Source organism: Psittacula echo (assembly GCF_963264785.1).
Source record: "Psittacula echo genome assembly, chromosome: 1".
Classification (NCBI taxonomy): Eukaryota; Metazoa; Chordata; class Aves; order Psittaciformes; family Psittacidae; genus Psittacula; species Psittacula echo.
Window position 1 is genome coordinate 88,284,407 of NC_137735.1, and position 22,986 is coordinate 88,307,392.

A 22,986-nucleotide genomic window follows, 5' to 3' on the forward strand; every position below is an offset into this window, starting at 1 on the left:
GCTTAAAACATAACAAATACATCACTTTGCACCCCATATAGGCACAAGCTCTGTTGGCCTCTGTACAACACTTTGACTGCCTGTAGGAGCTCTCATTTTTCCTAGCCGGGAATAAAAGGCCATCACTGGCTGCCTGCACATAGGCAAACCAGGAGCATGCAGATAAGGCACCATCTGCTTTTATTTGCATCCAAGTTTTCAACCGTCACAAGACGGGCTCTGAGGGTAGACAAGGAGGGGGGGGTAACATCGTCCCAGAGCCCCCGGGGTTGGCACAGCGCTGCGGGCTGACCACAGAGCCTCCAGCCTTCAATGCCCGTATCAGGGCAGCACAGTGATGGGGAGGCAAAAGGAGGGGGGGAGGGAGGAGGGCATGTGCTTTACCTAACTTTAGCCATCTGAAAATTAGGGGTCTAATCTCAGCCCATCACCTGGGCACCTCCTGCAGCCCAACAGGGCTGCTCAGCATCCTCCAGTGGGTGCCGCTGCCGGCGGGCAAACACCCTCTCCCCTGTACATGGGGGAGATACAACCTTTCCATCCCTTTCATCCAGACCCTTTCCAACACTTTCATCCCTAGTATTTGCCCAGTCAAAACAGGGAGAAGATCCCTTTCATCCCCTTCCAATACTTCCATCCCTAATTTTTGCCCCGTCAAAATAGGGGGAAAGTCCCTTCCATCCCTTTCGTCCAGACCCTTTCCAATGCTTCCATCCCTAGTATTTGCCCAGTCAAAATAGGGAGAAGATCCCTTTCATCCAGACCCTTTCCAACACTTCCATCCCTAATTTTTGCCCAGGGCCATAGGGTGGAAGATCCCATGGCACCAAGCAACTTGGAGGGAAGGTGTACGTTGGTCACAGCTCATTAGACTGCTGCTGGCCTTGTACACAGAGGGGAACCCATGTGGTACTGGAAAGCACCCCTGGAACCCTGCTCTGTGTTACAGATGCATCCTTAACATGAGCTGGGCAGGACCAAGAGAGGTTTTCTGACTCCTGGTGGAGTGCTGGGGCTGGAGATGGGATGCAGATGCTGCAGGGCAGTGCAAGCCCTGCTGCCTCTGGGAAGTGGGGCCAAGGCAGCATGGAGGGGGCTCATCTGGAAGGGAACACTATTCCCACAGGCCACCCATGCTGCCATGCCTGGCTTGGGCTTGTGCCTTCGTTTTTGGCCACAGGAAGCAGCCACCATGCACGGGGTGGGGTGCATTTCCCCCTGAATCCCCTTTTCTCCTCGAGGAGAGCTACCTAACACCTCCAAGCCTCCTGTACCTCCTGTTTCTGGCATTAGTTAGCAGGGATTGGGAAATCCTGCTTCTCTGACAAGCCCCAGGAGATAGAGCCCAGATGAATCCTCTCCATAATCCCATCCACCTTCTCCCTCCCCACACCGTGTTCAAGCCAGACCCCATGGGGATTTATGCACTTCCAGCCGTGGATTTCATCTTAAATAGTCAAACCATGCGCACTGTGGATGTGCTATGGATCCCCTTGTAGGGGCAGGACAGCTGTTCACTGGCATTTGAGTGCACTGGGGCACTTCTGACGTTTGATTTTACCTGCTTTCCATTTCCAAAGAGGCTCAAAATCCCCAGCACTAGGACTTGCCCTTGCTGACACTCAGGTTCAAGCTTCAGTGCTTTTTTTAGTGGCAAAACAGGGGAATTTGCTGAGTTTCCAGTGTGCTGACCAGAGCTTCAGCCCTGAGCCCCCAGTGTGCAATACAGCATGGTCAGCCCAGCCTGAAGCCACTCAGCCCAGACACCACGAACAGCAGAGCTGGCTTCAACCATGGCCGGGTCAGACAGAGCCTTGGGTGACATGCTCTAGTGTGAGGCATCCCTGCCCATGGGGAATGGAACTGGGTGATCTTAAGGACCTTTCCAACGCAGACCATTCTGTGACTCTATGCGAATGAATGGCGAAGGGGTATTGCCTCTGGCTGCTGGACCGATCACCACTGTTTTGAAAGATTTCTGAGCTGTCCTAAAAGGCAAGCTCCTTATGCGAGTAGGGATGCTGGCCCTCATGCAAACCAGGGTGCTGTAGAGCTGTGGGGTTCCCCTTTGCCAGAGAGACATTTCTCACATCCATAACATGGCTGTGAGCAGGTTGATGGGGTAGAGGCATCACTTTGGGATGCTGTCTTGGGCTCTGCTGTCCATCGCGCGGGCATTGCCATCATCTCCCTCCCTGCCACGCTCCCCACACCCAGTTCCCCTGCAACCAGCAGATAACGATGCCGAGACGAAGGGGTGACCGTATCACCCCGACACAGGCGAGGCCTGGGTTGCCCGATTAGCACCGCGCCGGTTTGGGAGGTGTCGGTGCACCATCATCCCGGGATGATGGGATGCTCCTAGCCGGTTGGTGCTGATCTGCTCATCTCGGACACATGTCAGGTGCCTGCACATTTCGCCTGTGCTGATGCGACACATTTATCGGGGTCAGCAGCCCCTGCTCAGGAAGGGTAAAAAAACCCCAGCAAACACCACCCAAACAAACCAACCCAAACAAACACAAGATAGGGAAGCGTTCGGGGAAGGAGCCAGTGAGCAGCGTGCCGAGAACTGCGCACAGCAGCAGTCTGCGTTCACCCCGTGCTCACCCCCAGTGCCCCATTTCTGGGGGGCTCCCACCCAGGAGCAGGTTTGACCATGCAGACTGCAGTGTCAGTGTTTGTTTGCTTGTTCTAACACCGATGCACACACACCCCAGCCTGCAACTCTGTGCCTCGTACCGCACTTCATTTCCTTCTTGTTCCCTATTAATCCCCCATGGGGAGACCAAGCCCTGCAGCCTGGAAGCATTTGCCCTGACCTGCTCTGTCACTTCATGCCTTCCTTCCCATCTCAGTTCCTGGTGTACTGAATGCTCACACCATCCCATGGCAACAGTCATGTCCTGCTGGGGGGGCAGACGGAAAAGCCTGGACCTCGGGTTTCCAGGCAGGAGGCCAAGCACCAGCAAGAGCAAGCCCTGGCTCTGGCATGGGTGCAGTGGGGAGCTGCCTGCTGAGCTCGGTGCCTCACCTCTTGCACCATCCACCGGGTTGCTCAAGGGCCTCATGCATGTGACTAAAGCCAGCAACCCAGTTTTACCAGAATTTGTGAGGTATGAAGCAGCTTGCCTTATGTAGGGAAAGCAGTCACTGCAGCCATGCCCATGGAGAAGTGGGTCTGTATCTGCCTGCACCCCCTGCCCCAGGGGCCACTGGTGTGCACAGTGAGGTTATCACACACTGCTGCCCTAACTCTCCTCATTGGGCTGCCATTGTGTCCTTACACTCTGCTCTCCTCCCCACGTCTCACAGTATTCCAGCCTTCCAGATGATGTATGCGTCACATCCAAGCGTCCTCCTTGACCATCTTCACTTCTTCAGATGTCATCTCCAGCCATGGCACGAGCCTGCAGTTAAGGCTCTTCTGTAATTGCCAACAGCCTCTACGCAGAGCAACAGCTCATGCTTACATTGGAATGGGGACGAATGAGGAGCAGTAACCCCCAGGTCCTCCACCCTGATAAAAAAGCAATGTGCTTCACCCATAAACGTGAGGAGGAAAGCATCTGAGATCCCTCTGATCTCCCCCAGGATCTATACATCCTGCTTACCCTGCCCGTAGCTTGCAGTGCCATCTGCCCTCCCCGTTACTGCATTTAGTGATGCAGCCCAGACTCCTTGGGGCAGAGGGTCCAAGTGGGATTTTCTTAGCGGTGTGGCGAATCAGATTATTCCCCCCAGATCCAGAGGTGAAGCAAACAGCTGGATAACAGCACTGCAGGACTCTGCCTCCCCACATCCAGAGGGAGGGAAGTGACGGGTCAGGATGTTCCAAAACCACACGGGAACCTGGAGAAACAACCCACCACCACCAGCATGGGAGGTCAGGGCCGCTTGGGAAGCCTTCCCCTGCAGGAACACATTCTTCTCAGCGAAAGGGGAAGACTTTATTAAGTTAAAAGTTGAAGGGCGCAGCAGAGCAGCAGCAGCTGCCACCTTGAGGAGTGGTTGGCTCTGGCGGGTGCAGTAGCAGCCTCACAGCTCCTCTTCCCCACATAGGAGAAGCCCCGTGTTTCCAGGCTCCAGCCAGCTTGGGTTCTTAAAGGAGCCAAAGGACAGTCATGGAGAGAGCTCGATCATGCGGACTCTTGCCAAGGTCTCCTCTTTCCAAAGTCCCCGGCAAGCACATCCATGGCAGACTGCCCCAGAGGCTCCCTCCTATGGCTTGCAGGTCTTCTCCAAAGGTCCCTGGGGTGGCACACGGGGGGAGCGTGGTCCTCGCCATACAGCCCCTGGGGGCCATGGAGACATTCGGAACAGAGGGAGCATGTGCCAAAGGTGGCTGTATAGCCAAGGGCTGGGGAAGGGGTGACAACCAGATTCTCTTTTTCAGGTTAGAAAATGCTGGTGATGTAGCAAAAGTTTTCCCCCCTCCTCTTCCCCTTCTTCCCGGGAGGAAAAATCCTCTATAAAATATAATTTTCACATATAAAATCCTGAAGAAGGTGCATGTAAGGAGCCAGTCCAAACAATGTGCTCAGGTACGCAGGCAAAAGGGGTTCATCATAAAAGCTTTGGGAGGGGACTGAGGAGGTTGGGGGTGTGTAGGATTCCTCGCCAAGGCGATAACGGATGGGATTCAACCTCCCCCTCCCCGCAAGTGAGGAACGGAGCAAATACAAAACAAGAACAGATAAACACATGAAGAGCAGACCTGGAGAGAAAGAAAAGCAGAAATGGTTTAGAAAGGCTCCATCAAGCACAGAAACGCTGCCCCTTCTGCTCTGTCTGGTGCCCTGCTACAGACCCACTCATCTTGGCACCCACCAGCAAACAGAGCTGGGTGACCCAAATCCCGATGGCCACAGCATTGGAGCAAGAAGCAGAAGCGCTCCGGACAACAGGATGTCCTCATTCTGTCACACTGTTTCCCTTCATCCCTTCATTCATGCAGCAGGGATGCCTGCAGGTGAGTGTGGGAGAAGGGCTGGGTCTAAGTCACAGCCGCTTTGATGCAGACCTCAAAGTTCCGTGCTGCGATAGGGAAACCACTTCAAAGACAAAAGCAGCAGACACATCGCCTATTTAAGCAGCACACAACCTTCCTCACGCTGTCACCCAAGCTACGGGGCAACAGCCAGCATCTGGTCGGCTCCCACCTTCTACCACATTGGTGCTGGCTGCTGGAGCATCAAGAGCAGCATGGTGAGAAGGAGGCTGGGGACCTTGGGAGAACATCAGGGACAGCAGGAGGGATGGGACGAGAGGATGCAAGAAGCAGAGAAGAAAAAGTTTAAGCCTGAAGGTTGAGCATTGAGTTGAGTAGGAGGAACTGTCAGCTTCCATCCCCATCACAGTGACTCGCACCCACAGGGGATGTCACTGCATCCCCATTGCTCACCGTTACTCGCCGATGCTGTTGCGCAGCGACTCCTTCTCCTGCAGAGCCGCCATGGCCAGGCGCAAGTGCTCCTTCAGCTGCTCGATCTCTCGCTCCGAGCGCACCTTGATGTGATTCAGCTCTGCATAGACGTCTTGGTATTTCCCTGAGGCAAATCTCTTATCCTGACGGGACAGAGAGGGGGGCAGCAGGTTTTAGGGCTGGTATTAGCGATGGGGGCAGCAAGGCAAGCCCAGTATGAGAAGGGCCAGCAGGTGAGGTGATGGGTTTGAAGCTCATCCCAATCTGGGCCACACAGAAACCATCCAGAAGAAGAGCATGGAGATAGCACTTCCCAAACCCTGCGCCAGGGAGAAAGGGAGAGTCACTGGTCTCACAGCACTGGGGATCTACAGCATCAGGCTGAGGTGATGTGGGTTTTAGTATGGCTTGTGTGTGTTTAGGCAAGCCATATGGGAAAAATAAACCCCGCTAGAGATGCAGGCTGCTGAAAGGGCTGGTCCCAGACACTGATATGGCAAAAAGGTGAAGTGAGAAAGTTATAAACTGCAGGAGCACCACTGAATCTCAAAGCCTCTTTCAGGTTCTCCTCTGGCAGGGGTCTTTGAAAATGCCTCTGAAGGAGCTGCTGCCAGTGGAGGGAGCAGCACACCCAGCAATGGTGCCCAAGGAAACTCATCCATAGAGCAAAGGGACAACTAGGGGAACAGAAGTGTTGGGTAGGCTCCATCTGGGAAAGAAGGGATCCTGGCTTGTCCATGCTTATATGTACATACATCTGAGGAAACCAGCAGTAAAGTCACAGTGACAACTCCCTTGTATAAGGTAAGTCACTACCAGCCTGCACTGTTCGGAGCACGTGGCTGCTGTGTGCTCAGGAGCAAGCAGGGACAAGGAGCACAGAGGATTTGGCCTGAGCACCCCAAAACGCAGATAAATCCTGCTAAGACGCAGCCCCGGTGCTCCCCTCTCCTCCCTCTCCTGCTGCTTTCCCAATGGCTCCCTGAAAACACCAACCTTTTGCATCATTTGCAGCTCCTCCCGGAGGCACTGCACCTCTTTCTTTAGGTACTGGAGCTCATTCTCCTTCACTCGCAGCAGCACCTGGGTCGAGGAGAGGCGAGAAGAACCCGAGGTGACTCAAGAGCCAACGCCTCGAAAAGGCTCCGGCGCAAGGGCAGCGGAGGAAAAGGAAGGCAGGGCCAGGAGGGCTGGGGCAGGAAACGGCGCAAGCAGCCCCAGAGAGCAGAGGAGGGGAAGCTTGCGTACCTGCTTCCTGCACTGGCCCCTGCTCCATCCGGCAACCCCCTCCCACCCGCTCCAAGCCAAAACCACTGCAAGGAGGAGACCCTTGGCACGGGGTGCGGATGGGGGTATCATGGCAGCCGGGGGGGCTCTGTACCTCCAGCTCGCAGGAGCTCCGCTCGTTGTTGTTTGGAGAGCGGTCCCCAGAGTTCCGTGAGGAAATGAAGCTTCGCAGCTTCCCGATCTCATCCGAGAGGCGGGTCTGCAGCTCCTGCAGGCACAACCAAGAGACATCAATGGCACAGGCCCCTCAGCTGTCCTCATCCCTCCACCTTCATATGCCAGCGCTACTCAAGCTTGGAGATGTCCTTGTAACCCGCTGCTCACACGTGATGGTGGTACCTACAACCAGCAGAATTCACTCACCGTATTTAACACCACAGTTAAGTCCATCTATAGCCTCTAACTCTTAGTATTTTTCTTGCTTTCTGATGATAAAATCTCAGAAGGGAAGAAATATGAACAAATTGGGGTGTTTTAACAGAGGGGCTGTGCTGTGCAAGGGAGGAACACGCTCCAAGGTCACTGCGGGCAGGGAAAGCCTTCCTCTTGCCTGGTTTTTCCGGAGGAGCTCCTTCCCCTCCTGCTGACAGTACTGCAGCGTCTGCTCCCGTTCCTCTGCCTTCTGTGTGAGCTCCCCGATTTCCAGGCACTTCTGGGAATACTGCTCAGACAGCACCTGCAGCTCCCGCTTCAGGGATTCCACGTCCAACCTGCCAAAGAGGCGCTGGTTCACCACTGCCCATAACAACCCTCACCAGCCCCTAGCCACCAGCATTGCCTTCCCTCTCCCATGGGCATCCTCTGCCCACATCAGTCATTGGCACAAAATAAGGATCCCTGTGGACCAGTTCCCAACCTCCCACACATAAGTGCAGTGCTTCTAGAAGAAATGGAGGAGCTTTCCATAAAGAAAATAGAGGGAATAAGCTGTAGGGAAAACAGAGGTGATGTAAGGAAAATAGCCAAGCAGGGGATAAACTTCCTTGTCCTACAGCTCCAGAAGCCCTGGCAGTCACCGCTGGGCACCCACCATCCCTGCGGAGGGAGCTGGGGGCTATGGACGCAGATTGGGTGAGGTGACACTGGCACAGGGTGGCAGCATCAAGCAAGAGGAGTGGGAGAGATGGTTTCTTACTGATGCTGCTTCTGGAGGGCATCTGAGACAGAGCTGCACTGCTGGAAGCTTCGCGTCCTGCACAGCTCCTTGTTCATCTCCTCCCGGTGGGCTTTCTTCAGTGCCTCGATGGCTGCAGAGGGGGACAACAGGAGATGAGGGGTCAGGCTGTGCCAGCTCCAGCACATCTGGGGAAACCACACCAGGGAACTGGTTGAGCTCTTGCTGCCACAGGCTTTCAGACCTGTCTTTGCAGATTCCCCCACCTTCCCCTCTGCCCTCAGGATCATCCCAATGCACCAAATGCTGCCAAGGAGACTAATACAAGGCAGCATGGGAGCTCCATGCCACCTCCACATACCTACAAGAAGCTGCTGGCTCCCTTCAACCCATCTACAGAGGCAAGACCCCATTTCCCAGAGGATCTTTACCATCCCATTGTCCCTGCCCCAGCCCAAACAATCCCCACACACAGCACAGGGCCGAGGAGCACCATGCTTATGCTCCAAGGAGCATCAGCCTCACACCAGCAGGGTCATCCATGTGGCTCCAGATGACTGAGACTGGCAAGAGACATGTGGGAGCAGTGGGGGCACAGCTTGGTGTTTGCTCCTACCTGCTGCTGTCGCCGCTGCCTCCTCTGCCAGGAGCCGCTCCTTCTCCTGCCGCAGCCGCTCCAGCTCCCGCTGGTGGTGCCGCTGAAGCTCCTCCATCACTTGTTGGTGGGATGACTCCATCGCAGCCAGGCTGCGCTCACAGGCCTCCTGCCGTGCCAGGGAAAGGAGGGGTGAGGGACCAGGAGCAAGGGCTCAGGCCAGGACAGGCTCCTGGCTGAGCTGAGGTTTGCAGGGGAAGAAACGTTCCTCTTGCTCATAGCAGCAAGACAGAAGCATCCCTCTTGGGACACGAGCTGGGAGTAACATGCCTGACACACCAGTCACTGCCTGGCTGGAGGACATCAACAGTGGGAACTGCATCTCAGTATCTGCCTTTCAAATGAAGCAGCATCCCCCAGAATCAATGAAAATTGAGCCTCTTTTGAAAAGTGACACCCTGCACTGCCCTGTGGCTGGGCAGAGGCTGGCAAAGAGCCCTCCCCAAAGCCTAATGGTTAGGGATCCTCCTCACACAGCTCGATCTCCTTTCTGATGGCCCTTGAGACCGGGGTGTCTCATGTTCTTTCAGTGCTGAGCACTGTGGTTAACTGGTGTTAGCAAAACAAAGTGGTTCCCACTTCAGAGCTGTGCCTCTGCTCTCCCTTCAGACTGGCAGCACTGCCCCAAGCCCCACAGGAAGCGTTTGTTCACCACCAAACTATGCCAGAGTATTATTTTTAAAAGCCAGGGACTCTGAAGACATCAGTAGAGACCCAAGAAGCCATCGTGTCCCCTAACAGCCCCTTGCCATCCCGTTCCTTCCCCCAGTACTAAGGCAAAGGCTGATATAAAGGGCGCTGCGACACAGTGAGGGAACGCCAGTCCTTGTTGGCTACTCCTCCCTACTGAGGCAAAGGAAGCTGGGAAGCTTCACAGATCAGCCAAAGGAGAGGAAAAAGGCAAGGGATCAATCTGGTTATCTGTCCACAGACAGGCTGCAAACCTCGGCAGACTAAGGGAGAACAAGCCCTTTGCAGAAAGGCCAAGTTTGGCCTCAGATGTGAAAAGTGGGCCTTTTAAGCCAAGTTATTAGGGAGATAAGGTGCAATTCCTCCTCACTGCTTTTGCCCTTTTTTTCACCATAAAGAAGCTTGCGAGCTGTAAATATTAAATCAAGATGACAGAGCCACTGGTAAGTGGCTGGGCTCGTCACCACGGGACCTGTGGGTTTCTTTATCTGGACTAGGTATAGCCAATGCACTCAACAGGCTTCGCCAGCCCCGATTTCCTTCCACCCCCCAGTAGCTTTCAACACGCAGGGCACATCCTGAAATGGCCACAGCATAGTGGAACGGCAGCCTCCCCCCAGGAAACCCTGTGGGATGTGACCGTGTTTGCTTTGGATGAGTCCACAGAGGGGGGAATAAACAAACAAAGGGAAACGAGAGGTTGAAGCGTGAGTAAACACTGCTTTGCGGGCTTTCCAACATGCCATCCCAGCAATCCAACAGGCTGCGTTGTCAAAGTGATCTTCAGGGCTTGGGCAAGGATGGGAGCTCCCCAGGGCCTGATGGGCTGCTTTTTACAAGGGATTTGGAAGCCCCTGATAGCAAGAACCACATGTGGGAACCTGCAAACATGCAGGTGGCTTGGCAGGAAGCTGATGACCCACTCCTGAGCCAGGGGCAGCTCAGGCCCCCAGCCCAGGCCAGCATCCTACTCATGCGCAATGCGGGGCACAGATCCCAGCATGATAGAATGGTTTGGGTTGGAAAAGACCTTAAGATCATGCAGTTCCAACCCTCCTGTCATGGGCAGGGACCCCTCACACTGGACCATGTCACCCAAGGCTCTGTCCAACCTGGCCTTGAACACTCCCAGGGATGGAGCATTTACCACTTCTTTGGGCAGCCTGTTACCACCTCACAGAGCCTTACCACCCTCACAGTAAAGAGTTTCTTCCTTATATCTAGATCCTGTAACTCCCCCCTAACTCTTCTCCTCCCTGTTCATACTATCCCCTTTAAGTATAGGCAATACACAGCAGCCTTTATGTAATTAACATTGATTACAAGTGGGCCCAGTTAGGGTCACCATGGCAACCCAATGATTAGCAATACCTGCTCAGCAATGAGCTGAGTGCCAGCATTACCCAGTTTGGGACTGGCAGCAACCCCAGGGTCCTGTGTCCAGTGCCCTGCTCACCTGTGAGATGTACCCCCGGGGCACATGGCCTTCTCCCTGGGATTTCGCTGCCTCCCGAAGACTCTCATTCCGGGCCCGGCAGGATTCCAGCTGTGCCCGCAGTGACTGAATCTGTGCACCAGGGAGGGGAGAAAGATGCTCAGCCATGGCCCAACAAACATGCTGCATCCAAATCCTTGGCTGAGGGTTGGGATGGACCACACATGGCCAATGGAGATGCCTGCTTCCCACAGGAAGAACAGCCTGCTAAGGGACCAAACTGGGAAAGCCAGCCCCAGCTTGGTAAGCACTAATAAGGAGGAGAGGAGACATCCCAACTTCCAGAGTTGGATCTGTGCTGAAGGAAACCACTGCTACTCGTGTAGCTGGGATGCCAGACAACTGCATGTCTCCTTTCAAAGTGCCTGCAGGCTTGGGAACAGGCAAAGAAGAGAAGCTGCAGACGTATCCCCGGGAAAGACAGACTCCACACAAGCAGTGCCACCAACTAACTTCCTAGGCCAAAACATGGCCTGGGGAACCTCTACAGGCATGCAAGAGCAGGTCTCCAGTCCCACATTACCCGGTTGCAAAATCTCCCATGCACTTGCGGGGTTGCAAACGAAGCCAGAAAGAATAAACATCTCCCTGCACCTCTGCCTTGCCTTTCTGCAGAGCCTCCTGCTGCCAGAGACCACACTAAGGGGCCACAAGAATCCCAGTTTCAGAGAAGAAATGCTCTTACCTCCTTTTTCAGTGCCTCATTGGTGTCTTCATGGCTCCCCTTGCTTTGGTTCAGCAGTGCTGTCAAGGGCACCCTCCGTGAGTCCTTCAAGGGTAGGCGTTCCAGCTCCAGCCACTTCTTCTCTATCTCCTCGTTCAGCCGGATTCGCTGGTCCTCCGAAAGTGGGGGAGTGGGGAGGTCCAGCTCCCCCACCTTGCGGGAAGAGTCTCCCCCTGACCCATCGCTGTTTGGGACCCTGACATCGGTTGCCTCAAACCATTTCCGCCTCTCCTCCGAACGGACAGCCAGATCCCGCTCCAGCTCCTCGTGCTTTGGAGCTCGGTCAGAGACCCTCAAGCTCCCTCTTGTCCTCTGCGGGGACCCCTGATTCCCGGGGTCCTGCGGCAAGGGAGACAGCTCCACATAGTCAAAGGCATGGCGCTGCCCATCCGCCTTCCAGTGGCTGCCCTTTGAGTTCCCCTCAGAACTAGAGCCCAGTCGCTGCTGCTCCTCCGTCCGGATTGAGCCCTTCTGGGGGACACAGTTATGGAAGTTTTCCTTATCACAGTCAGAGAGCCTGAAACCAGAGCAGTAGCCAGTGAAGGACAGGTACCACATGGGAAAGGATGCTAGTGGAGATCCTGCCAAACCCCCACCCCAAGCATGGAGTTGGCCCTGTAGCATCCCATCCCTCAGTGAAATGGCAGGCTGATGTTCAGCGGAGAGCAGGGCTGAACTGAGAGTGGCCAGGTTTCCAGAGGGACCTTCCTAGTCCCTGCCTGCCAGGGGAGAAGGGCAGCAAGAGGGGGAACAGAAGGAGCATGTGGCAGCTCTTACTTGGTGACGTCTGGAGCACTGACTGGGCGCACATTCTTCCTCAGGGCCTCGATCCAGTTGCGCCGGATGCCTGAGGTCATTGCCGATAGGGTGAAGACAGCATCCTTCGTCTGCAAAAGGGAGACGATGGAGACCCTGTCAGCAGGCAGCTGCCACTCACTCCCTGAGACCCCCAGACACCGACTCTCACAGACGGTGGACTGCGTTAGAGAGGCTACCCAAGTCTGTAAGGGTCAGGTGGAGGGGTACAGCAGCAGGCCACAGGGAAATGCCCAGCCCTGCACATCCACAGAAATACCATTTTTGTGCTGCCTTAGCAGCCACCTCCTGCTACTACAGCAAGTAGCCAAGGACAGGATTTTCCTGGGGCCGGATCCAGGGTACAGGTTGTTACTCTGAGTACGGTCAGACGGCTACTCCAGGATCTGCAGTGCTCACCACTCCCTCCCCATGGCTATGCAGAAGCTGCCTTGGCCAATGGGTCAAGTAAACAACACAGGGCGTTAAGCCTGGCTCTCAGGCCACCTCCAGCAGAGCCTCTGGCCAGCCCTGCAAAAGCCACCGCCTCCTTCTCCTCCTCCCTTTGCAGGCAGGCAGCACTCGAGTCCCTGAGCACTGTCATCCACGTTGCCAGGCTCCTGTCCCGGCAAAAGGTTTGCGTGGTTTGCCTCTGGGCACAGGGAGCAAGCATGCATTCCCACCCGGTGTCCTTGGTGCCACCGCATCCGCACAGTGCCAGACACTCACGTGTATCTGGAAGCCGTAGTTGCGCTGCACCGCAAACTCTGTCACGTCTGTGCAGGAGCGGAGGTCGATTTCTCCATCGAGGTCATCAGCCTGCAAGCACAGCCATCGGCTGGGACATCAGTGCAAACCCAGCTTGGAAAACCCCATCACCTGCTGGCATCCTCTGCCTTTACCCTACACCTCCCTGAGAGACAGACTCGGCTCCCCACATACATCTCATACGTGGAGAGCATTAGAGATGCTCAGTCACAGGGTCAGCCCTTCTCACCTCCCACCACTGACAGCCCCCTGGCTTCACCAGCTGCCTTCAAATACCCATCCTCTTTGTCACCCCTTGGCAAAGAGCAGCTCGCCACCTCCGGCACCTTTCAGGGTGACACAATGCTGCTGCTTCTCCAGGGCTGTGATCCTGTCCCTGCTAGCTGGGAAGGAAGAGAGGGCTGGGGAAAGGCTGGCTGTGCTTACCTCCTCTGCGTTCGAGTCCCGGTAATACCTCAGGCTCGAGTCGGTCAGCACGAACCAATGTTTCTTCCACTGCAGGCGGATGGGGCAGGGGGAGGGAAGAGAAAAGACAGGAGGGAAACGCACAGGCAGTTATCAGGGGAAGTGTAGGAACAGGGAGGGACACTTTGTGCTTTGACCTCTCAGGCTTCTCTTCCCCCTCCTCCATGTCCCTTCCAGCTCCCCCTTGTGCCCCTGAGCTGGGAGATGGGCACTATGTGAACCTCTGTGCCCACACACAGAGCAAAGCACTCCCACCAAAGGCTTCCTGCTGCTGCCCTTCCCAGCAGGATCAAGCTCAGTGAGTGAAGGGGGAAGGAAATCGGCTGCTCTCTGGGGCATCTCTAGCAGCAGAGGCTGGGGGAAGAGGCAGACTCCTGCCTTCTTGGGCTTACCTCTCCTGGCTCGTCCAGGATGGACATCCATCCCTTCTTGAAATTGAGGAGATCCGGCTGGAGAGGAAAGACAAAACCACATGGTTACTGTCTTGGACTGACCCACAAAAAGGCTTTTCATGACAGAGGGTGGAATGCAAGTCCCCAGTGGCAGAACAACTGCGGGAATAGCCTGGCATCACTTTTAGGAAACTCATGGGGGCGTAGGGCCCGGCAGTGAAGGAGAGCTGAGTTCAGCTCTCAGCAGCAGGCAGTCGTTCCCGTAAGAGGAAGCAGGAGATAAGGAAGGAGGTTTAAAAAAAATTAAAGGAAAATATGCAGCAGGGAGGTTTCCACAAGGTGCCCCAGAGATATTTGTTCAGAGAGGGGGAGGCAGGGACAAGGATAGTGGGCAGGAGGGAGTGCTCCACCTCCAGCAATGGGGCTTGCGTGGAGATGGAGGCAAAGAACCAGACACACCTTGTCCAAACCCTGACCATCCATGCCCCAGAGCCACTTCCCTCCGGTAACTTCACCACCAATTGTCTATTATAAACACATGAGTATCTCTCTACAGAACAACTCTCACCACAAATGTACAGGACGCAATTCAACAGCTGTGAAAACATGTTCCCTTTAAATGATGTGCCCCAGGGTAGAGATGAAATCAGAGTCACAGCCAGCACCTGATCCTCTCCAAGGTGCTGGGGGCTCCTCTCTTACCCGGCTCTGTCTTCTCTCTCCCACTGCATAGCCTGCCCTGTGCCACAGCTACTCAAGATGAGAATGAACAGAGTATCACCCAGATCACCCCGTGCTAGAAAGAAGCTTCCTCCCCTTCCCTGTCTCCTCCTAACTTCACACCACTGGTGCGGCATCCCAACCAGTTTATCTCCTTCCCAAGGTGGAGCACCAGAGAGCTGACTCAGGGGAACTGCTCTCCCTGGCTTTGCCCTTAGCCAAACAGGCTCGAGCCGGTCCCTCCTCCCAGCCCTGCTGGCTCGGGAGAAGTTGCACCACCAAATAATTCAGCCCAACGCCTCTCCTGCCTGAGACGGCAGAGTCTGCAGATCTGCCCCTTCTTCTGCAGCCAGACAAGGCAGGGATGGTGCCGGAGAGGGGACGGTGCCAGAGCTGGACCTCCCAACCCTCTGCATCAGACCTGCCAGCCCTGGGGAAGCCATCAACCACCACCAGAGATCGAGCCAGGAAGAAGGGGTGGGTTGGGAAGCTGATGGCCACTCCACTGCCCCCAAAGGAGCCCAGTGGCCAGCCACGGGTGCCCACATGCCCAGCTCCCTGCTCCCCTGTTTTCATCTCCCCTGGGTTACACCCAAGGCTATGAGGAAGCAAGAGCCGAGTACACACTGGTCCACCCCAGTGCTCCAGCTACTGGTTCAAGCAAGCACGGACAGGTCCACCAAGGGGAGGATCACCGGCTGCTACAGCTTCAGGCCTGGCCAGAAGTGTCCGACTGAGGAACTAAGAGCCTGGGAAGGGAGGAAAACCGAAGCAAAAGGGCATGGGGAGCTCTCACACCTCACCTCCCGACGAGGCGACAGGCACTGCTGGTGGCTGGGGGACAAGGGGGACGCATGCATCCCCATCCTCATGGACCCAGACGTCCCGCCGGCCCTGCTGCTGCCTCCCTGAAGAAGTGCCCCGAAACTTAATTCTTTCTCCGTGGCAGCAGCAGCTCCACCCTTTTTCCCGTTATCCCTTCCAATCCAGTGACTTCAGCTCCGGCTCCCAACTGGGAGCGGCAGGAGGGAAGGAAAGGAGGCGAAACGTCAAAGCGCGGCCTCCCCCCCTCTCCTGGGACGCATGTGCGCCGGGCAGGAGAGAGCCGGGCAGGAGAAAGCCAGGCAGGCTCCGTGAAGGTGGAATAACAATATAAGGAGAGAGTGAGAGAAAGGAGCCCTGCCTGGGGCTGTTGTATGGATCAGCTGGGTCTCATCTTACTGAGGATTTAGTCCCAAAGCATTAGGTGCCAAAATAATGAACATTAATGGGATGTACGTTGATAGGAAAACCGGCATGAAGTCCTGATAGAACCCCTGCCCTGATGCAGTGCTGGGGACAAAAAACTCCACCCCCTCCTCCCCCCTAGAAGGCTTCTCCCAAGTGAGTGAATTGCACAGGACTCCTGTTTTCCCTGTCACCCCCATACACGGAGCCACAGCTCTGGAACTGGCTTTGAACTATTCTTGTCATAGCAGGGCTGGTACCATAACATGAGACATCAGCTGATGCACAAGGTGCCACTTTTCTCCCCCTCTTCACAACCAAATCCAGCTTCTTCTCTGGCATACAGAGCTCTAAGTATTAGCAGAAAAGACAGCAGGGTTCAAACTGAACCAGAGGAAATGGCCTGGCAGTGGGAGGAGGAAACGTCCAGGAAAGACGAACCACTGGGAGAGATCCGGAGATGCAAGGATGCGGCAGGATGCACCCCCGGCAAAATGCATGGCCCTGCAGTGCAGCTCGGGGCTGTAGATGGTGAGGCTTCACCTTGGGAGGTGGCAGCAGCAATCCTGCCTAGTTGCATCCATTCCCACCAGAGTTACACATACGTTCAGCCCTGCAGATGGCCAGATAGAGGCATTGGAAGGGGTGCCAAGCAGCTGGGACATAGGTGACATCTGGAAGGACTGGCTCACAACAGCAGGTTAAGGGGAGGCAGCTGCCTGCTTTTGGTGAAGAAGGGCTACAGGGGAGGTGATAACAGGCTGCAAGTATCTCAAGAATGTAAACACCAAAGAAGGAAAGGGGATGGGAGCAAAAGAATGGCTCCTGGGTGGTACACAGGCGCCAGGATGGAGAAGTGGAGGAGAGGCTGTGGCAGGCTGAGAAAGCTCTGTGTCCAACGGAACCATCACCACCACTGTGTCTCCTGCTCTTCCCACTCCCAAAGGCTCCTCAGGACCTCGGGTCCTGGAGCACCACTTCCTCTCACATCCAAGAGAATGTGCAAAGGGCTTTCGTCCTTCCAGCAAGCACAGTGTCTCCTCTCCTCCAAAAAGGGAACCCGCTCCACAAGGCACAGGCCCCAGGCCAACACCGCAAATCGAAACTGCTCAGCTCAGTTTAGTGGGAGCAGAACCGCCCCCCGGCTGGAGCACACATGCAGCTCTGTGTGTGCTCCAAAAGCAAACGGGCAACAGGCTCTTTCATTCCCACCGCTCCCATGCAAAAGGCCAGCGGGCAGGGCCCAGCCTGTCACCTCCACGACCCTGCTCAACAGCCTTCCTCCCGGCGGGGAAGACATCCGCACGGAGGAAAGCTCGCCCCAGGGGAAGGACGCTCGCTGCCCCAAAGCCACATCTGGTTCCCACAGGGAGCAGGAGCTCCCCGTTCCGGAGGCGGGGGGGGGGGGGGGGGCGCGGATTTCACACCCTACAGCGGTCATCGGTGCGGTGAGCTCGGCAGGCCTCAGCCCAGCCCACTGCTTACATGCAATGTTACCCATGTCCGTGCCGCCGGGGGGGGGGGGTGCCGGCCGCTAACGAAGCGACTCTACCGAGTGGAGCCCTGCATGGGGCAGGCAAGGAGGCACCGCACCTCGGCCACAGCTTCGAGTGCCCCGGGGTAACCGCGGTGCCCGGGAAGCGGCGGCTGACAGCCCCTTCCCACCCGAGGGGCAGGACAGCGGCCGGGTGGATGAAACAGATGAAACGCCCCCCTCCTCGACCCCCGAGGGCCGGTCCCTACTCACCGTCATGGCGGGGGCTCCGCGGCCGGCGGCGGGGCCGGGGTCGCGGCGGGGCCGGGCGCTGGCAGCCAGGGCGGCGGGGCGGCTTCAGCGGCCGGGCGGCTTCCACGGCCCCACCATGCCCGCTCCGCCACCCGCCTTCCCCCCGCCCCCCTCCCCTCCTGTTTCACTTGAAAAAAAAAGGAAAGAAAAGGAAGAAAAAAAAAAAAAAAAAAAAAAAGAACAACCCCCAAAACTTTTCTTTCCTCCCCCCAAACTTCCTGGGAGGGCCCGGGCAGGCCAATGGCAGCCGCCGCCGCCGCCCCGGCCGCCTACAGCCAATGGAGCCGTCGGGGCGGGCGAGGCCGTCGGGGCGCACGGAAAGGGGGAGCGGCTCCGGGACGGGACGGGACGGGACAGAATGGAACGGGGTCGATGCTGGGGTTGAGCCGCGTCCCTCTCCCGCCCCGCCGCCACGAAGTCCAGGGCTGAGCCGCTGCTGCCCCAGGAAGGGACGGCCGGGAGCCCGGCCCTTCCCCAGGCAGGGATTTCTTTCAGGCAGGGATTTACTTGTTGTTTTCCAGGCAGGGATTTCCAGCAGTCCCGGCGTGTGTGTGCACACAGCAGGGTCCTCACCTTCGCTCCTGAAGTGGCTCGGTTTCACCTCCCACCCAAGAACCCCTAAAGCAGTGATTTGCAATCTTGGCAGAGGTGGTAGCAAGTCCATGGGGGCCTTTGGTGCTCCCCAAAGCACATCCATGGCTGGCATCAGGATGGGGAATTGCGAGAGAGGGTCCCAAAGGAAAAGGGGCAGGGGGCCGTGCATAACAAAATGACAGGTTCTACACCGAATTGATACTTCTTGCCACAAGGCAAGCAAAGGTGCGTAGCCCAGAGCTCGCTGCTGAAGAAACCTGGAATAGCTGGGGTGAACCCACCCCAGTTGTGGAAGGGGAGCTCAGGGCTTGGGCTCCTCTCTGCCCTGGGACAGCGAAGTGAGGGAAGGGCTGTCACCCGTTTTGAGTTTCAGAGACCTTTGGCAGCCTCCTGCCTGGTTGCAGCTTGTCCTTGTATAAAGCACAAAGCCTAGCAGGGGACATCTCCGCCAAGACGACTGACGTACACAGAGGGTGACGGAGGCAGAGACTCCGGCACAGCTGGCAGCTACAAGGGCTGCCAGCACTCTTTCTGCAGACCTCCAAAGCAGCTCTCGTGCCATTTTTGGTATCTCAGGAATCCAACGCAATTGACCGTATCTTCTTTTATGCCACTAAAGCCTGCTTCATCCCTATGAAACCCTCAGTGCCATCATAACATCAGGCAGTAATAAAGGGCAGGAGAGCAGCTACTCTGAGGTTTTAGCCCCAGCTCTACTGCTTGCCCCTCTCTGGCTTAAAAAAAGAAAGGCTCTGTGCCCCTGTTTCTCCGCACTTGAGAATTGGGCAAAGGACAAAGGGAAGGAGGGTATTAGTGATGCTGGTACCCAAGAGGTCACGGGAAGGCAGCACCACACTAAGCCTGCCCAAATCAAGTGCTGGAGACCCAGATGCTGCCAGCAGTGATCTCCATTCCCAGGTCCCAGCCCCTACCTTGTTGCGCTTCTCACTGTCATTTGAACGTGGCTGCGGGCTTCCTGAGGATCCGGTGCTGCTTTGTGGTGGGAAGGCACCTCCACACAGCTGGGGCTGCAGGGAAGGAAAGCAGGAGCTGAAGCCACGGGGGTTAGTACTCGCCTCGGTTTTCCAAATCTGAGCAGCCACCTCCCAGTGTGGGAAGCATCCTCCCTTTTCCCAGTGCCAGGCAGGCAGCTTGGCTCCCCTGGAGTAGCAGAAGATCCAGGGAAGCTGCGATGCACAGAATTGCAATCCAAGGGACCCACCCTCTCTGTGCTTGCCAGTTTTATTCCTGCCAGGGTCCCCATCACCTTGGCTTCTGCCCTACTCACATGGTAAATGAGAAGCCTCTTGTTCCCCCAGTCGCTTTCCAATGGCTTCTCTGGGTTGTTTGTGTTTCGGGTGTGCTCAGGGCCTTTCCAGTCATCCTCCAGCTGCTGTGCTGGACTCTCAGGCCTTCTCCAGCTGTCATCTGGCCGTAGTCTTACATCGGGACATTTAGTGGGGCTTTTCCAGTCCCTTTCGAGCTGGCGCATCAAGTCCGCATGGCACACAGGCTTCTCTTGGAGCTTCCAGTCCTTCTGCCATGCCTGTGCTAGGTGTGCATCCCTCTGACCCCTCCAGTCCTGCTCCAGTGCTCTTGTTGGGCTCGCAGTGCGTGAGGGCTTGCCTTGGCCTTTCCAGTCACTGCTGGTGCCCTTCCCAGGGTGGGAGGCTGGCAGCTTTTCCCGGAGGCTCTGCCAGCCACATTCCGATGGCTTCCCAGGTGCCCGGAGCTGCAGCAGCTCCCCTGGCCTTCCCCGTTGCCTCTCTGCTACCCGCACCGGAGGGGTGATCTCCTTTTGGCTTCTCCATGTGCTCTCTGTATGTCTCCCAGGACTGAGGGACCGCGGCGGTGGCGCTGCCCGGCTCAGCTTGCTGTTATCCAAGCCCTTCCCAAGGCCTGTGGGGTGCAGCGAGTCCCCTCGGCTCTTCCTCTCTGGTGCTTGCACTGTACTTCCCCCAAGCCAGGCAGCTCGGCCCCTCTCTGAGCTGGGGGCACGTACAGGCTCCTCTCGGCTCCTCCAGCTCTTCTCTGAACGCCAGGGAGGGCTCATGGGCGCTCGGAGCCGGGCTTGTGGAGCACTTGTGGGACTCACAGACCGTCGTGCCGGGCTCGTGGAGCGTGGGCTCCGGTTGCTTCTGTCCAACAGCCAGCCGGCGCTGGCAGGCTGCGGGCGGTCCCCCTGGCTCCTGCTGGCCTTCTCAGGGTGCCGAGCTGGGCTGGGGGAGCGCAGGGGCTCCTTGGGGTCTCTGCTGCACTGCTCAAGGTGCCATGAGAGCCGCTGGCCCTAAGGAACAAGACAGGATTAGGGCTAGGAGATGGTTTGGTTAAATAGTTCCTTAGACAGCAACTGCATCTCTATGCATGGAGACAGCCTGTACTGAAGAGAAGCATTTAGCACTCAAAGGGTGAAAGGGCTGCTGCCATTTAAGAGCCAGGAGTCTCAGTCCATGGCAGAGGGAGGGCTGGGAATAGAGGGGAGAGCAGGGAAATGGGAGAGAGAAGCAGAATATGGCAGAAGGAGAGGAAAATGTGGCAGGGAAAAGCAGGAGTTGGGATGGGGTCCCACCACACAGCCAAGACTCACCTCCCTGGGCAGGCTGGGGCTGGACTGCCTCCGAGCTAGGCGGCCTTTGCTGGGTGGCACGGGGGTCTTGCCATCGAGCCGGTCCACACGGCCCTCCTCCAGGGCCTGGAAAGCCTCCAGGGTCTCTGATTTCCTGTGAGCACACACAGTTTATCCAGCCACTGCCAGGCTCAGCTCAGAGGCACAGCCCCTGCTCCACATAAGTCTGACCTCACAGACCTCTGCCTGCTCCAGAGCCTCTCCCTGTCCCCATCGCTTCAACCGTCCCAGCTTTCACTGTCCTGCTGCCTCACCCATGTCTTCTTCACACTATTCCTTAAGCTTCCCTCCACGTGGCCAAGGATACTTTCCTGGTTCCCATTTACAACCCCTTCCACCCTGTGCCACCAATGATGGAGCCACTCTCACTTCTACAGTCAAGACTCAACAATCACTGAGTACCACTTAGCATCCCCTGTCCTTCACTGAACAGCTCCTACAGTGGACCCTGGATCCCTGGGGAGCCAACTGATGCTGGGAGTGGGGACCACCTCTTTCCTTCATCCTTTTCATGGCCTGCAGTACATCCTGCAGCTTCCAGGAGCTGGAAGTGAGGAGGAGGAGGAGTGTGGGCTGTGCAGCTTTGCTCCACCTTTCCAATGGATTCAGCTGCAATTTGGTGTGCTGCAACTGGGGAGCTCCTCAGGTTGGGAGGCACTGAGCCTAAACCCAATCCTTGCTTTAGGCGAAATTCAAGCACAGCTGAAAGCTGAGCTCTGCCATCTACCCCTGCTCTCTACCTGAGACACAGCGATCAGAGGTGGGGGCACCCCAACAGCACAGAAGAGGGGCCCCACTGTGGAGTCCCACTGATTCTCACCTGCGTTCGCAGCCAAACATCCTCTCCACCTCCACCCGGCCAGGGCTGAGCATGCGGGAGCCACAGCGGTCGACAGCATCCCGCTGGCCGAGGCGCTTGGGCAGGTTTGCCAGCACTGTGTACTCCTGCCTGTCCAGCCCGTGCCGTCCCTCCGTGCCCCTGCTGCCAGGCTGCCCGCGGGGCTCCCGCACCTGGGAGCCAGCAAGGTGCCCACTGCCACCCCGCGGGTCACTGCGGGAGGAGCCAGTGGTAGCACGTGGAGGGGTGGATGGCCATGGAGGGTCGGCTTTCCGGTGCCTCGGCCAGCTCTCCTGGGGCTTCTGGCTGGTGGGACGGCAGTCTGGGACGGGGAGAAGGCCGTTACTGGGGGAGGCATGAGCGACACGGGGTGCCACCACGTCCACGGCAAAGCAGGTCTTCGGAGGAGAGCTAGAAATGGTCCAGGAGGGCAGAGATAGAACCCAGACTCCCTCCAGGAAGGGTGGGAGTGCTGGGGCACAGCAGCGCAAGCTGAGGGCACACCAAACCATGCAGACAGAGAGCACCGCGGAGACCCATGGTTCATGGTCAGAAATGGCATCTCATGGTCTCTGGGCCTCATCCCTTTACATGGTACCCATGGAGGTGTTGAACCTCCTGGGACCAGAACTAGTAAAGAGCTGCTAAATCTAAGAGATCTGCTGTGAACTTCAGAGACCTCTGTGTGGAAAGCAAACCAGAAGTAGGGTCTCACACAGGAGCAAACCAAGTGTACCTGCTTTCAGAGGGCAGATTTCTTTCCTAAAGCCCTGTGCCTCAGTTCTCACCCAGGATCCAGAGGGAATGGGCTGAGCCCACCTGGGTCTGTCTGCCTGCAGGGCTTGCGATCGCACCTCCTCCTTACGGCCCACGTAGCTCATCATGTCCCGTTTGCCTGATCCCATAGTGTTGTCCCACAACCAGGTCATTTCCCCTTCCTGGGAGACAAGATAGGGCAGATCTCTGCTATGGGGACTTTTGTGGGCTGGAAGGAGGTGAGAGCATATATGAGATATGAGAGCATATATGAGAAGTTACAGCCCATTCAGCTCAAAGCTGCTGGTAAAAAGGAACCAGGAGAGAAGCTGGGTGAGCATAAGGTGACCGCAGCTCAACACCAATGCGCGTGCCAAGAAACAACATAGGAATATCTGCTTGGGGGAATCAAAGAGCAACTCTCATGCTCTTTAGGGGAAGACTGATTCCCCCTTGCATCTCAGGACCTTCTGAATGCGCCCCACAGAAGAGGCATTGAAGGACTGAGGGGACTGGAGAGACTGAAATAACCCACACCACAAGAGATCCCCATCTCACCCTGGCAAGTGCGGAGTTGGCTTGGGCACAGGCGCTGGGGTCAGTGCTGGTTTCTCTGTGCTCGCCCTCAG

General features: G+C 56.6%; 2 protein-coding genes across 5 annotated transcripts; both read right to left on the reverse strand.

The window, feature by feature from the left end:
- Positions 1 to 1,818: 1,818 nt before the first annotated feature.
- Positions 1,819 to 18,012, reverse strand: TRIOBP (TRIO and F-actin binding protein). Of its 4 annotated transcripts, XR_013956635.1 has the most exons (15): positions 17,505 to 18,012; positions 13,811 to 13,867; positions 13,380 to 13,448; positions 12,915 to 13,004; positions 12,168 to 12,277; positions 11,352 to 11,907; positions 10,628 to 10,738; positions 8,443 to 8,590; positions 7,848 to 7,959; positions 7,263 to 7,422; positions 6,807 to 6,920; positions 6,422 to 6,508; positions 5,405 to 5,568; positions 4,831 to 4,966; positions 1,825 to 4,717 (listed from the first exon to the last, which is right to left on the reverse strand). XR_013956635.1 is itself a non-coding variant. In XM_080615902.1 (14 exons), the coding sequence occupies exons 1-13, from the start codon at positions 17,508 to 17,510 to the stop codon at positions 5,407 to 5,409; spliced, it is 1,782 nt and encodes a 593-aa protein (XP_080472028.1). In that variant the 5' UTR covers positions 17,511 to 18,012; the 3' UTR covers positions 1,819 to 4,295; positions 5,405 to 5,406. The 4 variants fall into 4 exon arrangements, 3 of the variants coding, with proteins under 3 accessions (XP_080472028.1, XP_080472027.1, XP_080472029.1); XM_080615902.1 differs by lacking the exon at positions 4,831 to 4,966 and having other exon boundaries at positions 1,819 to 4,295; XM_080615901.1 differs by lacking the exon at positions 4,831 to 4,966 and having other exon boundaries at positions 1,833 to 4,717; positions 17,505 to 18,007.
- A 310-nt stretch (positions 18,013 to 18,322) lies between these two features.
- On the reverse strand, positions 18,323 to 22,530 carry LOC308233067 (uncharacterized protein; the record flags this gene model as incomplete). Its single annotated transcript, XM_080639627.1, has 6 exons — positions 18,323 to 18,403; positions 19,070 to 19,165; positions 19,426 to 20,424; positions 20,725 to 20,857; positions 21,584 to 21,923; positions 22,338 to 22,530. 6 exons carry the CDS (start codon positions 22,528 to 22,530, stop codon positions 18,323 to 18,325), a joined length of 1,842 nt encoding a protein of 613 aa, XP_080495753.1.
- Between the last annotated feature and the right edge of the window lie 456 nt (positions 22,531 to 22,986).

Excerpts from the sequence above, each read along its gene's own strand:
- TRIOBP (XM_080615902.1), bottom strand. Across the intron at positions 7,960-8,442 it reads GGCAGCGGCGACAGCAGCAG|CCATCGAGGCACTGAAGAAA; the intron begins GTAGGAGCAAAC and ends CCCCCTCTGCAG. Across the intron at positions 6,921-7,262 it reads AGCTCCTCCGGAAAAACCAG|GAGCTGCAGACCCGCCTCTC; the intron begins GCAAGAGGAAGG and ends TTGTGCCTGCAG.